General features: G+C 35.3%; 1 protein-coding gene across 1 annotated transcript in view; it reads right to left on the bottom strand.

Moving 5' to 3' along the window:
• LOC114642687 (protein FAM180A) overlaps window positions 1-18,246 on the bottom strand; it is a 115,988-nt gene extending 97,742 nt beyond the window's left edge. Inside the window, exon 1 of the mRNA XM_028791531.2 lies at window positions 17,961-18,246. Within this exon, the coding sequence (XP_028647364.1) occupies window positions 17,961-18,036 (76 nt within the window). The 5' untranslated portion in view covers window positions 18,037-18,246. The remainder of the gene's footprint in view (window positions 1-17,960) is intronic.
• Between the last annotated feature and the right edge of the window lie 4,099 nt (window positions 18,247-22,345).

The raw sequence follows: 22,345 nt of genomic DNA, 5'->3' as shown, positions 1-22,345 counted from the left end.
TAATTAAGCGAGAAGTTTAATTAAAGTCATGAAAAAACCTCACTTTTAGTGTGACTTTAATAAAAATCAAACACTACAACCCTCCGGGGTCATTCCTAATATAGAAAATGCATGGGATAACCTCAGTAACTGCTTTTCTAGACTCTCTTGTGTGGGTTAGCAAGCCTCTGACAATGTATAGTATATCATTCTGTCCACAATGTGTGATTAATTATGTAGCAAAATGATGTTTTAGTGGCCTTTAAAGAGTATGAATCGAGTAAAAATGTATTTATTCTTCTAAGTCTTGGATAAAACTACTTGTAATATGACAAAAAGGTGCTAAACTCCTTTTCTTTACTAACACTACTGTAAGTCACTGTGCCATATTTAAAAATGACAGAAAGAATAAAAAGTTGATTTACTGAGAGATTATAAATTTCTCCATTCTATTTTGATTTTTGTATAAAATTAAAATATATGATGGATTATTGCTTGATACATATCAAAATGATAGTACCTGTTATCTTATTAAACCAAAAGCCTCAACTGATTGGATTAATACTTGCTGCCACTTCTGCTCTCAAGGCCCGGAGGTAATCTCCCTGCCTGAGGTAATTAAATCAATAAATATTTTCATTGAATGAATTCTGAATTGACAATATTTATTATTATTACAGTATATAATAAGATGTTACTAATGGGTGAGGGAAAAGCAATAAAAAGTGTGTTCTATTATTCGTTATGTAATGGTACAAATTGATTTATATTGAGAAAATGTATGCAATTTGCTTTTGCAAGAATAATCCATGTTGTTTGGGACATGTCTTATTAGATTTATCAGCATCTTTAATCATGTTTTTTTAGGAGCAGTGTAAACGTTACAGATTAGAATTTGCTGTATTAATACAAAATGTTTGAAGATGTATTCAGCTCACAATCTAGCAATTAGAACCATTATAAATTCTAAAAATATAAACAGGCAAGTTAGCTCTTCATCCTGATTCTCCAGATATATGCTAGTACTTTGTTTTTAACTATAGGCTTTTAGTAGGAAATATACTTGAAAAGAGTCCTAAAATGTTAAAAATGTCTTTGAAAAAGAGTCTTGTTAAAAAATATTTGTGTAAAAATTCAAGTGATGAAGATTAGTCTTTTCAAGTCTGGGTGCTAAGCTACCTCGGATTTTCTTCAGTCCGCAGAGGTCTTGCCAGTTTCTTTGGGTTCTTCTTTCTTTTGTTGTGCTCTTCTCTGCTTTCCCTTCTATGTGCAGCATGCATCCCAAACATAAACTGATAATTTTGTGTGGAACTAGCAATGATAACAAAAATAATCAATAAGTGTTTGTTTTTCTTTTCCATTCTAATTCCATTCTAATCTAATTATCCCAGGCTAATAAATTACAAAATGTATTTGTAACAATTTGTTTTTTAGGATTTTAAAAGAATGATCTAAAAAAATACAATGTTCAAGTCAGTAAAAATACAGGACATAGAATCAATCTATAGCAGTCACTTAAAGAGATGCACAAGAGTTAGTTTGAAATGGAATTTAGAGTCCAGAGTTTAAAAATTTAAGGAGGCTCTGTTGAAGCAAAGAAAAGGGTCCAGGTTCTCTAAATACTGTTTACTCAGGTGTCCTAATTGCTGGTACGTTAATCAGTATTAGCTCTCACAGTTCACATTTTCAAATTTTGACTTGCTTGCAATCCAAGTTCCTACTTTATATAGTGTTTAATTCATAGTTCAATATTGTGAGTTGTGAACATTTATTCTTCATATGGTATATTGCTATGCCCATATACATGCTTTGCAAAAATTGTTTTCTCCATTGATTTGGAAAAAAACACTTGTTTAACAAAAGGAGCATGACTATATGGAAATTGTTAATATTTTGATTGCTGGAGTGTCTTGGCTTTGTCTTCTATCATTTTGGACTAGAGGGGATGAACAAAACACTCAGACTTTACATATACATTGTCACGGTTAGGATTCCAACCCAGTCCTTTACAGTAGGAGGCAGTAGTGGTAACCATTATACCACTATGCTGTTTTTTAGCTATGTTTTGGAGTTTGAGAGGTACACCATACAGCCAAAAGTATGTGAACACCCCTCAAAACTAAAAAGTGGTTTTGTGTACACCCAAAGATGTTTAAAATCAAGCACATACGTAGCCATGCAATCTCCATTGACAAACAATGGCAGTTGAATGCATCCTACTGAAGAGCTTAGCGACGTTAAGTGAGGCACTGTCATAGGATGCCACTTTCATCAAAATCAGCACATGAAATATCTGTTCTGCTAGATCTGTCAACTATAAGTGCTATTATTATCAAATGTAGGTGTCTAGAGCAATCAGGGAGGGAGAGAGAAATCCAGAAGGTGCTTGATTCCTCATGACAGACAGGGATGGGGATGAGAGGATGGACACTGTATACAGTCCAAGCGCGTAACACCAAGGGGGACCAAGCTCCCTTGATGTATTATAACCTACAGTCCAGGTATGTCAATTTTCTGATTGGGATACCTTATATGTGGACTTTAAATGTTGTACTTCTGTGTCCATGAGCTTTCTCCACCAACTACAGTTTCTTATCACATCTCAAAACCATTCAGTATAATCCAATTTGTGGGAGATAACTAATATTGGCATTTGACTTGACATTTTCATATTTTTTACCAAATATAAAGTCTAAAGTGCAAGGTTTCTAAATAAGTAAATATTCTTTGATGTTTTGCAAACAAGTGTGCTGTGCCTCAAAAAAAGTTATGGCAAAGGCATACAAAAATATCCTGATCGCATAGAAAAATTTTTTGTACATGTTTTGTAGATTTTTTGTACATGTTATATGAACTGTCAAAAATACCTGCAAGAACATCATAAAACTGAACAAAGCTGAATGGTTGTCAAGATGTTATGGTCACCACCTTCATTTATGCTACAAATAAGTTTACTACATTAACTGTGAGCCTGTATGATTTAAAATGTTGGATTTATCAACAAAAATACATGGCACAACATTTATAAAATGTATAAATTAAAATTTAGGTGGCCAGTGTATGGGGTGCAAGAAAGGAACTAACCTTGCACCAGGTGCCAACCTAAAGACGGTCCAACTAAAGCAGACACTGACACTAGGTCCATCTAAAATCACCCATTAAATTAGCATGTACTGTATATCTTTGGTATGTGAGAAGAAACCTGGAGTAAAGATCACATAGACACAGGGAGATCACACAAACTCTATACAAATAACAGAGCATGAAATTCAAACCCTAGAATGCTGGATCTGAGAGACAGTAGTAATCATCAATTTAGTCCATGCCATCATTGATGAAATATACGTTTTTTTTAATATTGCTTCCATTTTAAATAATACATTGAATTAATTTAATTTGTTTCAAACTCATTTGTTTACAGAGTGGCACAGCAGTGTAGTGCTGCTTCATGGATCCAGTGTCAGGATTCAAATCTTGCCCTTAGTCATTTCTGTGTTGATTTTGAGTGTTTTCCTTTCCCACATCCCCATAGACATGTGGGACATGTTAACCTGCAACTCTAAACTCACCATATTGTGTGAAGTAGTGGACCCTTCAAAGGCTGACACCCTGTCCAATTTTGTTTCTAGCCTTTTCCCAGAGCTGCTGGGGTGGACTCTGGGCCTCAATAACTGTGAACTAGATTAAGCAGTTTTAGATAATTTATGGTACTATTTTTTATTAAATGGTTCAAGATAAAACTAGCTATTTTAGTATTATCAATATAAAATTTGGCTATTGCTGACATTTTTGAAATGCGAATGTCTTGATGAGTGCATATGGTTTTCAACTTAATTTAAACTTTTAGACAAATTTTCAAAATACAGTGTTAAGATTTGTATTTTTGCTAAGACCAAGGAACCATTAGACAAAAGTCAATGCAAACACTAAATTCCTTATTAGATCTCATAGGTCTTTTACCTGCATTCTAAAGTAGGTGAGTGAATCTCCAGTGGTTTATTAAATGTAATCTTTTGACAACAAAGAATTTTTAAAACAATGAAAACAAAAACTAACAAAAAGAGGCTTTGCTTATTTGTGTTTGGAAGGTTAATTACACTTTGTAAAATAACATAATATTTTAAAACTTACACTCATACTATAACAAAGTATATGCTTCACATATCATGGCTTCTGAATGTTTTGTGGTAACTATGTTGGTCCTGGTAGAAGATTTTCAGTGCATTAGCTGCATTATTGGGTTGCATTTGTAGACAGTATTTTGTGTAATGGTGTCTTTACTTAAATTAAGAGGGGTATTACAAGCTTTAACTTAGCCAATGCATGACTTAATGAAAAAAAATCATTCAGCTCAGGTTTAAAAAGAATTTGGAGTTTTACACTGATATAATATTTTCAGCATCTAAGTGATAACGAGAAGCAAATAAAAGATTTGGTTATATTGCAAAAACTGTTGCATAAATATTAAGGGATACAAAGCACAGACTGTATAATGAGTTACTGAGATCACATCTGGAGTAGTGTATTCAGTCCTGGGCATCATACTACAACCAAGTACAGCAGCCAAGTGCATCCCAGGACTAATGGGTATGGCCTACAATGACAGACTAAGGGAATTTAAACTTTCTCAGTTTTGAGCAGAGGTGGCTTTGTGGGGACCTAATCTAAGGACTTAATATAAACATAATCCAGTAGCATTCTTTCTTTTAAGTAGTGAATCACATGCTCAAGGATACTGGTGCAAATTAAAGGAGACCAGGGAATATTTCTTTAAACAAAAAATGTCATGAAGACCACAACAAATAACTGATATACAGTAATTTAAGCAGAAAACATGAAATCTTTAAAAAGAATTATTAAAATAAAATATTGGGACAATTTAGCTATACATTAACCATACAAGCTTAGTCTGTGGTAGTTTGTCAAACCTCTTATAAGCAACTGGTTAAATGATTGTATAATGAATAACAGGAAGACAGAGAAAAGTCCTAAGCTTTCTTTTTGGGACAACTGAAAATGGAATGAGTGGGAATACTAATTAAAAATCATGAGACTTAAATCAAGCAGAGTGAGGAGATTATAAAATGCAGGTTTTTAATGAAGAAAGGTAAAATGCACAATGAGGAAATAATTACTGCAATTATCACATATGCAGTGACTGATAAACAAGAGAGACTGAAAAATACTGGAACTTGAAAAAGAAAATTTGCAAAAGAAAGCAACAGAGTCTTCATATGATAAATAAAATAATAAGAGAAAAGATTTTGAATGAGCAACATCTAAAAACAAATTAGATTGTCAGTTCATGAGAGAAGAGAAACAGGATGTAAACCTTAGAGTTAGATATGAATAACTATTGCATTGCAAAACTTATAAGTAGTAGGTTATATTTAAAGAACTGTGTAATAAGATGAGAAATGCTGAAAATAATAAAATATATAAAATAAAAAATAAATGAAAAAATATAGAGTAGATAAAGAAAACTGTAAATGAAAAGATCAGAGTGCCTCTTATTAAGAGAAAAGGAAAAAAGAATGCAATTAATAAGCACAGTACAAAAATGGTCAGAAATAATAAAATATTTCACTTAAAAAAGCAAAGAAGGTAATTAAAATGAAAAATAGAAAAGTTAATAGATAAGGAAGAAGAATAAAGTTGATACTGAATCATCAGTATAAAAACCAAGGTTAAAATAAATATGTTGTGCAAAAGCTAAAAGAAATAAATGAGATTGTATCAATAGAAAACAGAACGACTTAAATTTATAGAGAAAATTTTTTTTGAAACATTAAAGCAAAATTTAAAAAAGAACAACATAATTTATATGACATTATTGAAAATAATAAATGGGAGTTATTCCAACTATATCACAAAATATTTATACTGCAAGAGGAAATAATTTTAAAAAATGCATAATATCTTTAACACAAAAGAAATAAAAAGGCTAAGAAATGATACACTAGTACATATTAACATTCTTATACTGAGATTCTTCTGAGTGAGGCAGTCTAGAAGGTCATTAGAGATGAGCAGATATATAGTATATGAAATCTAGGTGACATGGAATTCAAAACCTATTCTTATTTAGTGATGAAATAAATTAGAGGGAAGACAGGAAAAATGACTTTAGCACTGTTACGCCTACTTTAGATCTTTGCATGTTCAAACAAATGACAAAGTAACTCATGGATGTCTATGAAAAATATTGCTAAAATGAGTAGAATATGAGTAAAACGGTACTGAAAGACAGTATGATTAGAGAGAAAAAAGATACAAGTGAAATAACTAATGCTTAATGGTTCATATTTTGGTTAGAACCTTTAGTGAGTAAAGTCATAAAAGATGAAAAATGATAAGTAAAAGAAAAGAAGTAACACGATATGTGAGTAGCCATAGACTTGCTAAGTAGTATATCACAGTATACCACAAAAGCCCATGGAAACCAGAGTTTCTGGCTCACATAACTTTTGTTAGGTTTATGAAAACACTTGACAAAGCTCAAGCCATTGAACATATTCCCCTATTGAGGTTGTGAAGATTCAGTGTTTCAGATGCATAATGAATGTGACTTGTGTCCATTACAGAATAATCATAATAATCATGAACTTTTTGACTGTGTTTCACAACATTTAAGTGGACATGATTGCAGATACACAATATATTTTCAGGTTTTGAAGAAATAAATAACATGTAGGAAGTGGAAGAAAAATAAAGAGGCCGAAGAGATTAATTAAAATGGAAACATTGCCTAAGAATCGAATAGCAGAAGGATTGAATAGCAGAAAATCACTTTGGCTAGACAATATCCTGACAGTACTGGGTATAAAGCAGGCACACACAGTGTATAATCTCATAGACATCCATTAATACCAGCAAATGGTAGTTTAGATTCAGCACATAACCAAATATTCATGTCTTGGGACTCAAAAGGAAAAGCTGAGTACCTTGAGAAAAACCATACAAACAGTTATCAGCCAGGGTTAAAACCTGGGTCACTGGATCTGCAAGGCAGCATTGAAGAAAAACATTATTACATTCCAGCTTTTCCAACACATAGAGGCAACATTCCAGCAGAAGCATTTCAACTAAGCACCCACATATGATATCAGTAGGTGAACATATGGGTAGCAGGACACGCTGTTTATGTGTAGGATCTTGTACAAATGTTTTACAGGTGTGTAAAATGACCCAGAGGTGGAGAGTTGCCAGCATAAAAAAGAAATATATAAGAGCACAGGGAGGGCCAGTTAACTTATGACAGCATCTGATCACAGGGATGCTGTAGGTTGGTTGTTTTTTTTTTTTTAAACAGAAGAAATGGGAAGGAATCCAAATGCAAATACAAAGCAAGAAATAAAACAAAAACAGTTAAAGGTAACACTGCAAAAATGCCTCTGTTACTCATTTACTCGCATATAAGAAGCCCTTAGCAAAGGCTTCATTTGGTTTCCATAACACTTATAAAACATCAGTAGATTGGTTATTCATCTTTGTGCAGTGAGGCATATTAACATGCTGGTAAAATAACTTGTTAATGTGAGAAATTCACTAGGTCTTATACTAACTATGTAATATCGAAATAAATGTGTCTCAGTTAACCCACCTCAGACCACTTTACTGATGGTCTGTAAGTGTTAAGAAGACCCAAAGAAGTGAATGTTAAAGGCTGGTTACATAATATTAAATGAGTAACAGAGGAATTTTTGTTTATTTCAGAGAAGTTTAACTGTACTTTAAATTGGTTTCAGTTTTATTTTCTTTAAATAGTTTCTATGTGGATTGCATTAGTGACGATAATTTTAATACACAAAAGCTTCACATGAATTCTTCAAAGCATAACCAACGTATTTTTTTTTTATTTTTTAAGAGTATCATTTTAGTTAGACCTTTCAAATATAGGAATAGGACAGTCATTTTAAAATAATAATGCCAAAATATTCAACTTCTCTGTTTAATAGTATCCTTTTGCAAGCAGTTCCAAATCATATATATATATAATACTACTTAGGAGATGAAACCCTTGGCAGAAACAGCTTGAAAATTCAACTTTTTCACAATGAAATGTTTTTAAGTAATATTTCTTTTTTCCATTCAAAGAATGAATAGCAGGAAGTCTTGGTTTTTACTTATTATTGTTAAGACTGAGTGATTTTTAGCTAACAAAACAAGGATCTCAGATCATGACTGAATGGTGAAAGAGAGAAAGCCACTCAGCAAGATTCATTCACTACTGCTCATCAAAAAGTACAATGTCTTCCACTGGATTTAAAGGCGTTAATAATAAAAGAATCATGCTAGAAGGCCACAAAAATCTGATTTTAAATATGTGTGTTACCTTCAATTTAGTTTATTCCTATATACTATACTAATATTGTAAGTCCACTGTAAGGTTCCATTATAAGGTACAAGACATGAAAAAGAAAGAGGAAAGGGAAGACTTAGTTAAAACCAAATAAAATGCATTGCCATAGATATTACAAAAGACAAAATGTAAACCTAGAGTATGCCATACTAAAAAAAGTAATTGAATTGGATTTAAATGCTAGGACTAATAATGGCAGGTATCATTCTAGAATTGTGTGGCACAATAGCTAAAAGGTCTTCCCTCTACAATGTTTTTGCTTATTCTGGAAATTTTATATCCCTTGCATCTTGTAACCACAGAGTTTAGCCTGGAATACTAATATTAAAAAGTTATGTAAAATAACAGAATGTAAAGCAATTTACATCTTTGTATGCCAAAAAAACATGTTTTTAATGTTCACCAGATTACATGGAAGTCTGTGCAACAGCTGTAGAGCAGTAAGCTTATACTTTGAAAATTTTGACAAAAATATTACAATATACATGTTTCCCTGCATATTAATAAGCCACCTGAGTTTTGCAATATTTATAAGCAGGAGAAAGCAGGCTTGGGAAAGTGTAAAAATATGACTACAAAGGTTAAATCACTTTCAAAGGCAACACCTACATTTCATGTGGAGTCACCCAAAATACAGTTCAAGCCTTTTAAATCAATATTTGTTATTGTGCTATTTGCTTAACTTCCATCCAAGATTTTTTTCTCTTATTTTAAGGGCAAATAAATTTAATATATCTTTGTTTTAACTCAATACTGTCATGAACCGTAATTGCCAGTCAAAAGGCAGAAAGGAAAGAAAAAAAATGTATTAATTTTAAGAAAGATCTAGAAACAAACCTCATGCCACCATGTGAAAAGTAAATCCTTTATTAGATGTAAGAACGTCAAGGTATATTTTATCTTGATACTCAAAGGATTCTTCCACCTGAGTATTAATAGGCCAGGTTCATTTCATTTTTAGAGATGTAAGCCATCACTATCAAAGCCACTCCAATAAAAAATAAAATATTTCAATAAATAAGATTTCACTTACTTTTAATCAGTGATTGACAATTTTTTCCAGCCAGCTTCATTTTAAATGCATACATTTTCAGGACAGACAATTATGTGTGCCAACTCTTAATATTTTGTGCCCTTTACCTCTTTGCATGCTTCATATGTTTTAATTTTTTGCAGTTACCACTTCTTGGATCACCACAAGCTTCACCTCCAGAAGCTTTAGTATTCACATCGGCAAAACCAGCACTCCTGGGTACTAGCACTTTTTCCTTACTCCATTGCTGTGGGAGTTTACACGGAATCTGCAACTGCACTGGCAGTGTTTTAATTCACTGGATTAAACAACTCTGTGATCAACAAAGGGAGAAAGCCAGGACAGACAGCCAACATCATGAGTAACTAGCTAAACAGATAACTGCTTCACAGTGTACCTTATAAATTAAAGAGTGATAATGAAACATTGCAGTGGTGCTTTGGAAAAATTATTTAACTTTAGGCAGCACAATACAAAATTGGGACATGACTATACTTATTGCCCGCAGCCTTTCTTTCTTGTCTACTTCACTTCTGACATTGAAGCAGGGAGCACATAGAATCCTGTACTAGTTTTGAGCAATATAACACTGTTTCAACAAGACAGATATGTACATTTGTTTTAAATAACATCACTGACATAAAAAAGAAAATCCTTTGATGTTAGAATGGGTGATATATATATTATATTTAGAACATTACTCACTGTTCTCCCCTTTCACAAGATCAGTTGCTATTCTTTAGTCTGTCTAGAGTAGTGCAGATTGATGACCGCAGTTACTTTAGAAACCTAACGGGTGGAGCAGAGTCTCTACAAATTAATTTCATTTGCAACATGGCACCCAGTTAGTGATTTTTGGCTTTTTTTATTTTTTGCACTTAAATATCAAAATTCTTTAAAATCAGTATGTAATCTAGTAACCTAAAATTAAACATGACAAAGACCAGAGAGCTTAGACAACATGGTAAAAGGGATGTGTAAAACATTATATGACAATAATGAATATGCTCAAACAAATATTTTTGTTCTTTTTGCAGTCAATACTGAAAAGTTGAATTGCATGTAAATTTAATTTTTATTTAGATAACTCAGAGAATATCTATGGCATGCGAGTTCTGTAAACATTGACAGAATAACATTAAGAGGATACAAGCAGCCATACAGACTTCCATGCTAGTATAATAATACTTGTCAGCACTAACGTATAATACATAAACTTGGTAACTTAACATAAATGACTAAACTATGTCTTATATTTTTCCTGAATATTATGAGGTAATGCAAATTAATTTAAAAACACCTCCTATTATGGCACAATTATGACTCAGATGCAGGGATTTCATAGATGCAGAGATCTAGGTTCAGTTCCACCTTGTTTACTGTTATTGCAGATCCTGCACTTTTTCTTGTGTTCAGATAAATTATCTCAGCTTATTTTAGATTTCCTCCCTCATTCTAAGCATGCATATGTTAGATTAACTGGCACCTTCATTTAGCCTAGTATGAAAGAGTAAATATGCTTGGATCCAACCATATGCTGAGATAAATTCTGGCTTCTTAAGACTTCATAATCCAAAAATGGATGAATACACTAAATAAAATTTCTCCTTATGTACAGTGGTATTTTAGGACACAATAAACTGAGAATTGCTCATAAGAAACAAAATCAAAATTAAGGCAATTCTAAATTATTTTTCATTATTTTTTGTGCATTTTAATATGCATTCTATTTATTTAAAACAAAGGAGTTTCTTGTGTGGCTGTGTTATACAAGTGAATCAATATTTACAGAGATTTACTTCCATTTATACACTGTCTTTTCTTAGATATGATATTGGTGTGTTTTATTTTTGCTGTTTAATTTTATTTGATAGGTGTAATAGATAGTGAAAGTACTTGTAAAGAGTCAACCCACTGGAAGGGGTGCTGAAAGAACTTGCAAGCCTCCATGCAAATTAATTTATCTCAACCAAAAATACTAAAGAGATCAAAATTCTATCTTGAGCCACATAAAGTGCACTGGGGAAATACACTGTCTTTGCTATATTTGACAGAGCTTCGCAAATGCACTAAGATTGCAATTCTAATAAATCTGCCAAATAGACAAAAAATATATAGCATCTCAGATTAAACTTCAGAATTAAATAATTTATAACTAAACAACTGGAAGAATAATGAAAAAAAATGTTTTGTTTTATAAGTCACTTATTTTATACATTTACATGTACTTTCCAGAAAAATACTATTATAACTACAAAGCAATTTTATCTTAAGTATTCACAATTAAGTGTCCTGGGGCCTCATATATAACGGCGTGCGTAGAACTCAAACTATAACATGGCCTAAGCACAAAAGCGGAAATGTTCATATGCACAAAAAAATCCAGATGCATAAATCTGTGCGAACGCCAACTTCCACGTTCTTCCGCTACATAAATCCCGGTCAGCGTGAAAAGATAACGTACGTGCATGTGCCTGCTCTCCCGCCCCAACTCCTCCCAGAATTACGCCTCTTTGAATATGAAAATCAATTTAAATAGCCCTTCAGCTCAGCCTTCTGTGAAAAGACAATGGCAAAAGCATGAGGGAAAATAGAAGAATTTCAGCGAATACCAAGTAGAAGCAGGGAAAAAACGTTCTATTTGTTGGTTTAAACAGTGGTATAAACAACAAAAGGAAGTTGATCGAGTGACATAGCATGTCAGAGAAACTCAAAAGCTCAAGTCGCACAATGCTCAAAATAAAAAAGAAGTTGTCACATATCAAAATCGCCGTGAAAAGGCGAGTCGTAGCCCACTGTCTGAGTGTCATATGAAAGCTTATTAGGATACAGAGAAAAAAAAGGCACACAGTGGGGAAAAAAGCACGAAATGTTAACTTTAATCTCGAAATTTCCACTTTAATCACGTAGTTTATTTTGTCATTAAAATAGAACATCATAAACCATCTTAAAATCGTTTAATTTACTAGTTTCTCAAATCCCATCATAACTAAAGTAGCACGTTAAATGCTTTGTTTTATATTTGATCTTCTATGTGCTCTAAGTGTGCTTCCCGGCTTTCTCTTCCTCCGACAGGACACAGAATCCATTACATTCGTAATATTACAGCTCTCTGAATAATTAAAATACTGAGATGTATACGTGATATCATTTTCATGATGATAGGAGTTAAAGCATGTTATTAACCATGGGAACACGGTGATGCAGTGATTGTTCATGTCTCACGTAAGATGCTTGCATTGTGGCAGTAACGTCTCTTTCAAACGTACTAAGCCCCAATTCCTGTCGTTACTTTTCTTTCTCCAAATACCCAATCACCACACAATCAGCTCTGTAATAGACATTAAGCCATCTGTAAGCTTAGAACACCGATTCTTCAAAACTTTTAAGGAACATTGAAATATCTTCGTAGTACGTATTTAATTATTCTATCCATCTATCCTTCCAATGTCACGCCAGCACCAGCAAGAATACAGCGTGAGGCAGGAACAATCATGAATGGGGCGCCAGCTCCTCGCTAGCACTGCGGCACAGTGTCCTCACGTTTAATTATTAACAATATTGGTTATTTAAATGAAGTTAAAGTTTTATCTGTGTAATAAACATATATTGCTGCTCATCTTAAAAATGGAATCATCATCAATGTAAATACACACTTTATAAAGTGGCTCAGGTTGTGCAATATTATTACTTTACAGCAGTGCAAGTTTACAGTGTACCCGGTCAGTACGCTGCTGCTCCAGTCCCTCCCTGATGTTCTGGCAGAATGGACTGGTGGCTTGTGTTTGAGCCAGGTCTTGAAGGCTTCTTGGCAGAGGGAGGACCATCTTCTTTGCCTCTGCCAAACACACCATCCCCAGTGGCTCTGACGCCCTGGACAGAGCATCAGGTACGATATTGCCACAGCCCTTCCAATAGGTCACCTTGAAAGTAAAGTTCTGGAGGCGGAGCACCCACCTTGTTAGACGGGAGGAGGTCTTCGGGTGATTAAATACCCAGGTCAGAGCGTGATGGTCTGTGTATACTTCAAACTCAACCCCCTCCAGAAAGTGTCTCCATTGTTCCACAGCCCACACGACAGCCAAACACTCTTTTTCAGCTGTCGAATAATTCAGCTCAGCGCCATGCAATGCTCGAGAGGCGTACGCGATGACATGTTCAGCCTGGTGGATTTTCTGAGTAAGCACGGCGCCAAGCCCCAGGTTGCTGGATTACTGTGAGGTAGTCCTGGATGGCTAAGGTCTTCTTGTGGTCTACAGAGACCCCCTCCGATGAAAGAATGTGCTCGAGGAAGCGGATGTGGGGTTGAATGAAGGTACATTTCTTCGTGTTCAGCGTGAGGTGCGCTTGATGAAATCGTTGGAAGATGGTGTCCAAGTCCTGGAGATGTTGTTTAATAGAAGGGGAGTAAACAATGACGTTGTCGATGTAAACAAAGCAGACCTTGCCTATCAACCCCCTCAGTACTTGTTTCATGAGCCGCTGGAAGGTGGCCCCAGCATTTTTAAGCCCAAAAGGCATGACTTTGAGTTATAAAAAGCCTTCGGGGGTGATGACTGCCGTCTTCCTCTTACTCCCCTCGTGCATCGGCACCTGCCAATAGCCACTGCGGAGGTGCAGTGTGCTGAAAACTACAGCTCCATGCAGTGACTCCAGAATCTCATGAACCAGGGGCATGGGATATGCGTCCAGGCTCGTCTTTCCGTTAACCCCCCTGTAGTCCACATAGAAACGATATGTGTCATCAGTCTTCTTCACGAGGACTACAGAGAACGCCCAGTAGGAGGAAGATGGTTCGATTATTTCCTCAGCGAGCATTCGATCAAGATGTTCTTTAATTATGCCCTTATTTAGTAGAGAAACGTGGTAGGCTCGTGCCTTACTGGAATTTTGTCCGAGGTGTGGATCACGTGGCTAACCCCACGGGCGACTCCTAATTTTTCAGTCCACACCTCTGCCCACTTCTTCAGCACCGGCCTCACCTCTTCGGGCTGTTCCTCCACAGGGGCTGCCGCCGAGGTGCTTGCGTCGCTCTTCACTGCCGCGTAGAAACCAATTAATTCTGAACCCAGATCTTCTTTTGATTTATGAACAAATTCGCATACCCCTTCCCCCACTTATGTAACAGCCGACCCCTTACCCAGCCGGCAGCTACACCTCCAAGACCTGTGGCCTGGATAAATTGCTGAGATTGAATCTTATATATCAAGCCGTACCTCTAACAAATGAAATTTTCTCCTCAATCGACGGTTTACACAAGCACGCAAAAACAGGTATGTCAAATAAGTGGATATATTAAATAGAAAACAAAACACTACTGCACATTCCCAATGTAAAAAAAAAAAAATATGTATATCCCTCCACCAAAACATCAGAATTGTACTTATAAGTACAAACAGTTCTACAAGGAGCACTTGATGGACTGATTGAGTGCATTTATATTTCTTGGGATGAAACTGTTTCTGAACCGCGATGTCCGTACAGGAGAGGCTTTGAAGTATTTGCCATTTGAGAGCATTTCAATAGACAGCATGGCTGAGGCAGCGTGTGCTTGATGTTGTATACCGATAATTCTCTTTCCAATCAGCTGCTGTAGAGCTGTGATTCCCCACTCAGATATAGTGATATAAATACTCCGAGTGGTGCAGTGAGAGTTATAAAGAAAAAGATGATCCACTGTGGCAACCCCTAAAGGGAGCAGCTGAAAGAAGAAAAACAAAGTGCAGTGAGAGTAACAACGCTAAAGCGGCTATGGTGTTTGGAATACTTTGGCTATTCCCTGGACCATTATATTGTTACAAGTTAATTACAATCAGATGCCTTAAACTAATAAACAACATGCAGTTAGTTTCAGTGTATATGATAAAGGCACGTCAGGGATGTGGATCTAAAAAAGAAAAGGTAACCACACAGGAACAGTAACACTGCTTTGACAGTGGGTGCTGCCAGTTTGCAAAACCAAGTGGCACCAAAGTGCCACCTTTTTGTGCATACGCACCATTTATACATGAGGCCCCTGATGTTCACCAATTAAAACCTCAGATATTTCCACCTGCAAGTATGTAAAAGGACAGCAGTTGAAAATTAGAATTGTCCTTTTATCACATAAAATAAAAACATCCTCATTGCCATCACATAACTTACTGAAAATGTCACTGAATATAGACAGCACAACAATGGAACGTAAATCCAATACACTGAGGTCCACAGCATCCTGCTCTAAAACCAGCCAAGCAGTGATAGCTTTTAACACATAAACACAGTAATTTCATTGAAGACCTGGGTTTATTTATTTTGTTTTTCATTCTTTTTGTAGGGATAGTATTACCACTCCCTTCTGCCATGGGCAGCAGTTCTCACAACCTTCTTCTTTTCTGCAAATCAGAGAAGTCACATCATTTTAGCTTGTGATATCCTACAACACAGTAAAAGTTTTGTGTGGGAGGACTTCATGGAATGCTTTGCATCAACTATACTGAGCAATATGCAGTCCTGCCAAATACAGTGGTAAAGCTAAGGCCTTCTTGGATATACATTGTTTCATAATTTCAGATGTTTGAACATATTGAACCCTGCTATTGGGAGTAAGGGAAGATACAAAAATCAACTTTATAAAGGGTTTCAACTTCAATTTATTTAAATGTATGCTGCAAAATACTTTGTCACAAAAAATACTATTTTAAAAAGCAAGGAAAACTACTGAAGAGTGAATATCAGCTAATTAAGGAAAACATTAAATCCTTGAAATATCCGTCCATCCATCCATTATCTAACCCATTATATCCTAACTACAGTGTCTCTTTTTACAGAATTTGAAATTAAAACACAGTTAAACAGGTATGACCAACAGTTGTCAGATACCCCCTTCTAAGTGAGAGATCAGCTAGTATACTTTCTCACCTGGTTTTCAATTCACTTAGCTCTTCAAAGTATATCTTATTGTTTATTATTATTCTTCTCTGTCTCTCCAGGAGAGTTGTCAACATCTTCCTTGAAACTCAATTGTGTGGCAATTTTTTTTACGCCAAATGGGATTCCCATCCATCTCATTTATGCAAAAATTCACAAAGTCAAGATTGATTTTTAAAATCAATGGTAAACAACCTTGCAACCATATGGTTTAGTGGCCCCTGATGTTTATGCATCCCTGATATTTTATATTCTCTTAAAGACTCTTGACTGCCTACCCTAGCCTGTACAGAGCACTACCTTTTTCAAACTTCTACAATTGTGCACTTAATATAAATTAAGAGACTGTCACTCCCTAGTGGTTGCAGCCCTGTTAGGACAGATTCTGGGAATGTTTTTTTTCTCTGATACGTGGCATGCCAACAAAATCTGCATCCTCTTTTCTTCTTGGCCTAAATTCTGAATAAGACATTGCAAGAATTTTTCCTCCTTCTGACTGGAACCCCACCTAATGTGTTCAGGCGACTTTCCTGTGAGTGGGTCACATGACTTATAAATGTGCATAAATCAAATACAGCAGTGTGCCAGTTGTTATTTAATGTGTTATGTAAAAAAAAAAAAAAATGTTCACTTTTCTGGGAAAACATTTAAATTTGTTTACTGCTCTTTATGAGATCATTTTTCCTCAGAAATGGTCACATTGAACTTCTTTAGAGAGGACTGATGTTGGTACAGACAGAAAGATTATGATGGGCTTTTACATTATATCCACACCCACTTTTACATTCTCTGGGTACACAGTGACTTGGCTTGTAATGTGCAATTCATCTGGTTAGGTTTGAATTTCTTCATGTAATTTTGTAATTTATTTTTTTATTTTTGAATTAATTTTTAAAATTTTTTTATTCTAATTTAAATTTTTGAATTAAACACAGACAGTCTACTGTCAGTGAACACAAACTGCAAGTGCATTGATTTTGTACTGTCTACTGTAACTGTCTATACTTTAGACAGTTGAAACTAAAAGAATCATTTGTATAATACCATACTTAACTATAGATTTACTTTACTTTAGGAATACAGCATCAGAAAACTACAGTATGATATTTAATTAAAGGTTAATTATCTTTTGTATCTGCAAAAGTGCAGTGATGGGCAGTTATCCTTTTAAACAAAAACAAATCATCTAGGCATTTCTTCAGAAATGTTGCTTGGAAGAGAGCTTAAAAAGTGAATTTTCAAACAAAAGTATTTAACAAGTACATATTTTTATAGGTAATAAACTGCATCAGGTATAAAACTTAACATTTATTACTTAAATCAACTCAGCAGATGGAAATTCTATGATGTAACAATAAAATAAATACTGCCTTAAGTATATCATAATTTTGTTGATCTTACTTTGAACAGCTAGTCATTTTATTCCTTAAGAAAAGTGTGATATAATTATGTAGCATTTAAATGCTGCTAATACCCGTACTTACATATTGCTGGGGTTTAGCTATTCCTAATTTTAAATGTTTCTTTGCAGTGATTTTTATCAATTAAAGTTTGTGTATTGATTTTAATTATTTGTATGTTTTTTGTTTTTATTTTCATACAATAATAGCAATTATGGAATATCACATTCACATTACTATGTAAAACCAAAAAAGTTAAATAACCAAATTAACTTACCTTTATTCTTTTCAGAGTCAGCACATATACCGACATTATAATAAAAAAGGGAAATAAAGAAGATTATCCAATGCATCCTTTCTTTGTAAGAAAAATAGATACAATTGATTGCAGCTTATTCAGTGTCCATCCAGATGTGTGCTCAACACTCTTGCATAAAACAAAATAACAAGCCTATCTGCTGTGTATTTCTCCCTCTCTAAGCGTGACTCTTTATATTTTTTTTCACTGTCTGCTTTCCAGACCTTGTGATTTTTACTTCATCTGGAAGTGATCAAAATGAGTGCCGAAACTCTTGGCAGCTGTTTCCTGTTAGACTCTCTGCTCAAGGAATAATCCAACTACTGGAGTTTCTAGATTGTCAGTACACACCGTGTTAAGAGTCCAGACTAAATTTGCTTGCAGTGGCAGTTCATCTTTTTGAAGTGAAGTGAGGGAAAATAATTAAAGTGGACATAAGGATAATACATTTCCATTTTGCTTTACAACATTTAATATTTAATTTATGAGTTTTTGTTTCAGGTTGATTTAGATGTTGCGTTTAAGTGAACTAACCGTGTGACTAAAGCTAGCATTATTTTTAGCAGGAGGTTCCAGATACATACAGGGACATGATAACTCATAGGATATATCATAGAAGATAGCATAAGAATTTTGAATGAATACAGACATATTAAAGAATTCTGGGAAGACTAGTTTACAAATAACTATTAAGAGTGTTATTATTTTATCCATATATATGTTTAAGCTCAGAAAAACTAACCAGTGTGTTTATGCATGTAAGAAAATATGAAATAGGGTCTTGGAGTCAACATGTCTCTCAAAATTACTGTAACTAAATACTGTATAACCTCACTGACAACTATCCAGACTATGGGAATTTATCAATTCTGTAATTTCAGCTGATACAAGATCTTATTTAAAACAGCCAACAAAGACACCCTATAAAGGAAACATTTTTAAAAACATTTTCGGAGATATCACTATTGCCAGAGAGAGAAGACATCTCTGTCAGATTTGCCATTTTCCATCCCTCTGCTCCCAAGCATCGCACCAGGCTTAAGAAGACAAACAAGTCTGCAACAATTAAAACTATAGCCACCTAATATGTAACCTGCTGTGTGACCCTAATTTGAATCGTTCAGGTTGCAAGTATTTCACATCTAACATTTATGTGCAGTTTTTCTGCAATACTGTTTACTGACATTTGACAATGACTGATGAGTGTTAATATGAGCTGTGTTCGTTCAGATTAAATTCTTTCAGGAGTAGCAGTCCAAACATGGACTGCTATATTCGTGTCTTGGTAAGGAGAGGCTTCAGTGCTGACATATTTGTGAATCCCAGTAAGAGTGTGGCTCATGAGTTAATGCAGCTTCTAGCCCCTACTAAGGTATTCCTTTCTGTAAAAATAAAGTGCTGTTAAATATAAAGTGCAGTGTGTTTTAAGGTACAGTAAAATGATAAGTCAATGGAGATAAAAACACCCCCCCCCGCAGGTGATTATATTCTAGTTCATTCAAAAAATTAACCTTTCTTTGACTTGTATGGGCATGTTTTCCTATACAATCCACAGAAAATGTGTCACTTTAAAGTTTTTTTTTAGTACTTTATTTCGCCTTACACAATTTCTTGTATTAGGAATTTGTTAGTTTTCACGTACTCCTTGGGGCTAGAGTGCAGGGTTCAGCCATTGTATATCACCCCTGGAGCAATTGCAGATTAAAGGGCCTTGCTCAAGGGCCCAGCAGAGCAGAATCTCTTTTGCCAGCAATGGGGATTCAACCCAGCAACCAGATACCGCGCAAAATCCTTAGCCTCAGAGCCACTACTACCTACTTAACAATATTAATTGAAATGCATCTGTCATTTTTTATGAATCCTGCAGTAGTCCAACATTAAATCAAGGCAGAGGGCCTGGCTCTGGCTCAGTGTTGTCAGTTTAGGGCACAGATCTCCTTTACCCAATAAAGTCATTCCAAAAAAGCACCACCTACTGTTTTGACTTACTTTAACCTTACATATACTGTAGATGTATTGTTGACTTTTTTTGAGAGAACCAAAGAAAACATGAAGCCACCAATGAAAGATACCATGACCTTCTTAAAATTCCAAGCAAAGACTTGAACCATATGGCTGCTAAAACTCTGGAATGATCTACCTACTAATATTAGAGAGGGATCATTAAGTCATACTATTCAAAACAACTGTTTTCCCAACAACACTCTATGCCTCACAGCTACTTGAATCTTTTCCTGAATCACCCAAATGACTTTGCTGTTATACAGAGCACATTTTACAGCTTTATATCCTTTATGCTTGTCCTTTGCACAAGAACAAAAAGCTAAGAGTTTGAGAGCAGCTGAAAAATAAATTCTGTAAACCATTGCAGTATATGCCAGGTAATAAGCATGAGTAGCAGCAGAAACTGGCAGGACAAGTAAGTGAATAACCAGCATCATCGCTAAAATAGTGAGCAATAGTGAGCAATATATGCAGTGAATTTTCCAGTCCCAAAATGAATAACAAATATAAGAATGTATATACACAAAATTGTAGTCTTCCTAAAGAAAAAAAAACAAGAAACTATACACAATGAAAATCAAAGAAAAAAATCCAATACAATACAATACTACAACTAGAAGATATCGATATAAAACTATTTACAAATCTATATTACTAAACGAAGGTTGTATATATGCACGGATGCCAGACGCACCGAAGGCGCACGCACACTGCGCCTCAGCGCCTCAGAGTCAAACCCAACGGCTTCCCAGAGTCAGTAGGTGGCGCCCAAACAACACAACACAACCTGTAAACTAAACTTCACGTTACAATACAACCGCCGCCTGAACGTGAACACCACCGCATATACAACCTTTAGTGATGTTTGTATATATGCAAGGAAGAAGCACCGAAAGTGCACCCGCACTGTGCCTCAGCGCCCTCGAGTCAAACCCAACAGCTTCCCAGAGTCAGTAGGTGGCGCCCAAACAACACAACCTCTAAACTAAACTTCAGGTAAAGCGTGCACGCCAGGTTGTATATATGCACAGATGCCAGAGGCCAGAAGCAAGCCGTACACAGTACATTCGCCGCCCGAACGCGACCGCACACACCAACCGCATATACCACCTTCATTTAGTAATGTAGCTCTCCAAGCCCGGATCCGCCGCCATGGTCACTTCAGCATGCGAAATCCGCCTCCATCAGCAAACGACTTCTAGCTAACGACACAGCTATAGAAAAAAAAAAATGAGACCGCATGGATAATAACAATGAACGCAGGCGCCTACAACGCACTTCTGAAACACCAGAACCAGATGAGTCACGGCTCCAAAAAGAAACCGCTTTATTACAAATATATTTATTTAATTCAATGAAAACTTTCCCAAGACGCACCCACCCTCCATGATTTTTCTTCCCTCCAAATATCAGAAGAAACAGAAAGTGATTGCCATTCTTGGATTTGCGATTCTTTTGAGAATCGCGGGTTTGCTGGTATATATTCCGAAGCCATTGTTTGGTATATTAAATACGTTTGGCCCGACCTGTCACCAGCATCCCGCTGTGTGAACCTGCTGAAGCCAAAGTTAAAATGACCGTGAAAGCACACCCTGCACTTTAACGACATAAACAGGTAAGTGTTTTAACTTTTATTTGGCAAAAGTCGACTTTACCCTATTCTTAGTACTTTTCCCCTATAAGGTGATAATGCCTGGTAGGCGAATTATCACACGGACTGTTAGTTCTGCAATCAGAATTTAATGAGTTGGTTGCAAAGCTGAAGAGCAAAACTGACCAGGTGGTGTTGTCCAAAGTTCTTCCTGTGCCATGTACCAGTCAAGGTAAGACTGAGAAGATTAGAAGTTTTAACATGTTGCATGTAGCATAGGTTTATGAAACATTGGCTGCATTCAAGAAAAAATGGGACCTGTTTTTTTGTTATGCCAGAAGTATCAAGAATAAAATAAAGAGTTTTATGTAGCTCCAGGTAGTTAGTTTTTATAGCAATAACTGAAAAGTGGCTAAATCCATTAGATGGGAAAGCATTCTTTAGGAAAGACAGACAATGTTGAAATGGTGATGGGATTGCTATTTATCTAAAAGAGAATTTAAATAAATGCATGTCTGCTTCAAATGAATAATGAGACACATCTTAGTGAGATATGGCTATTTGGATCTGTTTTGTCATGTAATCAGATCCCCTATGACTTGCACCTACAGTAATACTAAACGTACAAACTAAACTAACCTTGTTTAGGTTCTGTTCTTAATTGGTGATAGAAAGAATTGTCAAAAACAAATATTACTGTATATACCACTGTTACATGTAATCTCACAGTCTCACTGTCTATATTATACCCCAGGTATTTCACCTTAGG

Source organism: Erpetoichthys calabaricus, chromosome 1 (assembly GCF_900747795.2).
Source record: "Erpetoichthys calabaricus chromosome 1, fErpCal1.3, whole genome shotgun sequence".
Taxonomy (NCBI): Eukaryota; Metazoa; Chordata; class Cladistia; order Polypteriformes; family Polypteridae; genus Erpetoichthys; species Erpetoichthys calabaricus.
Note: the sequence above shows the minus strand (reverse complement) of the source record. Positions and strands in the feature narration are given on the sequence as shown.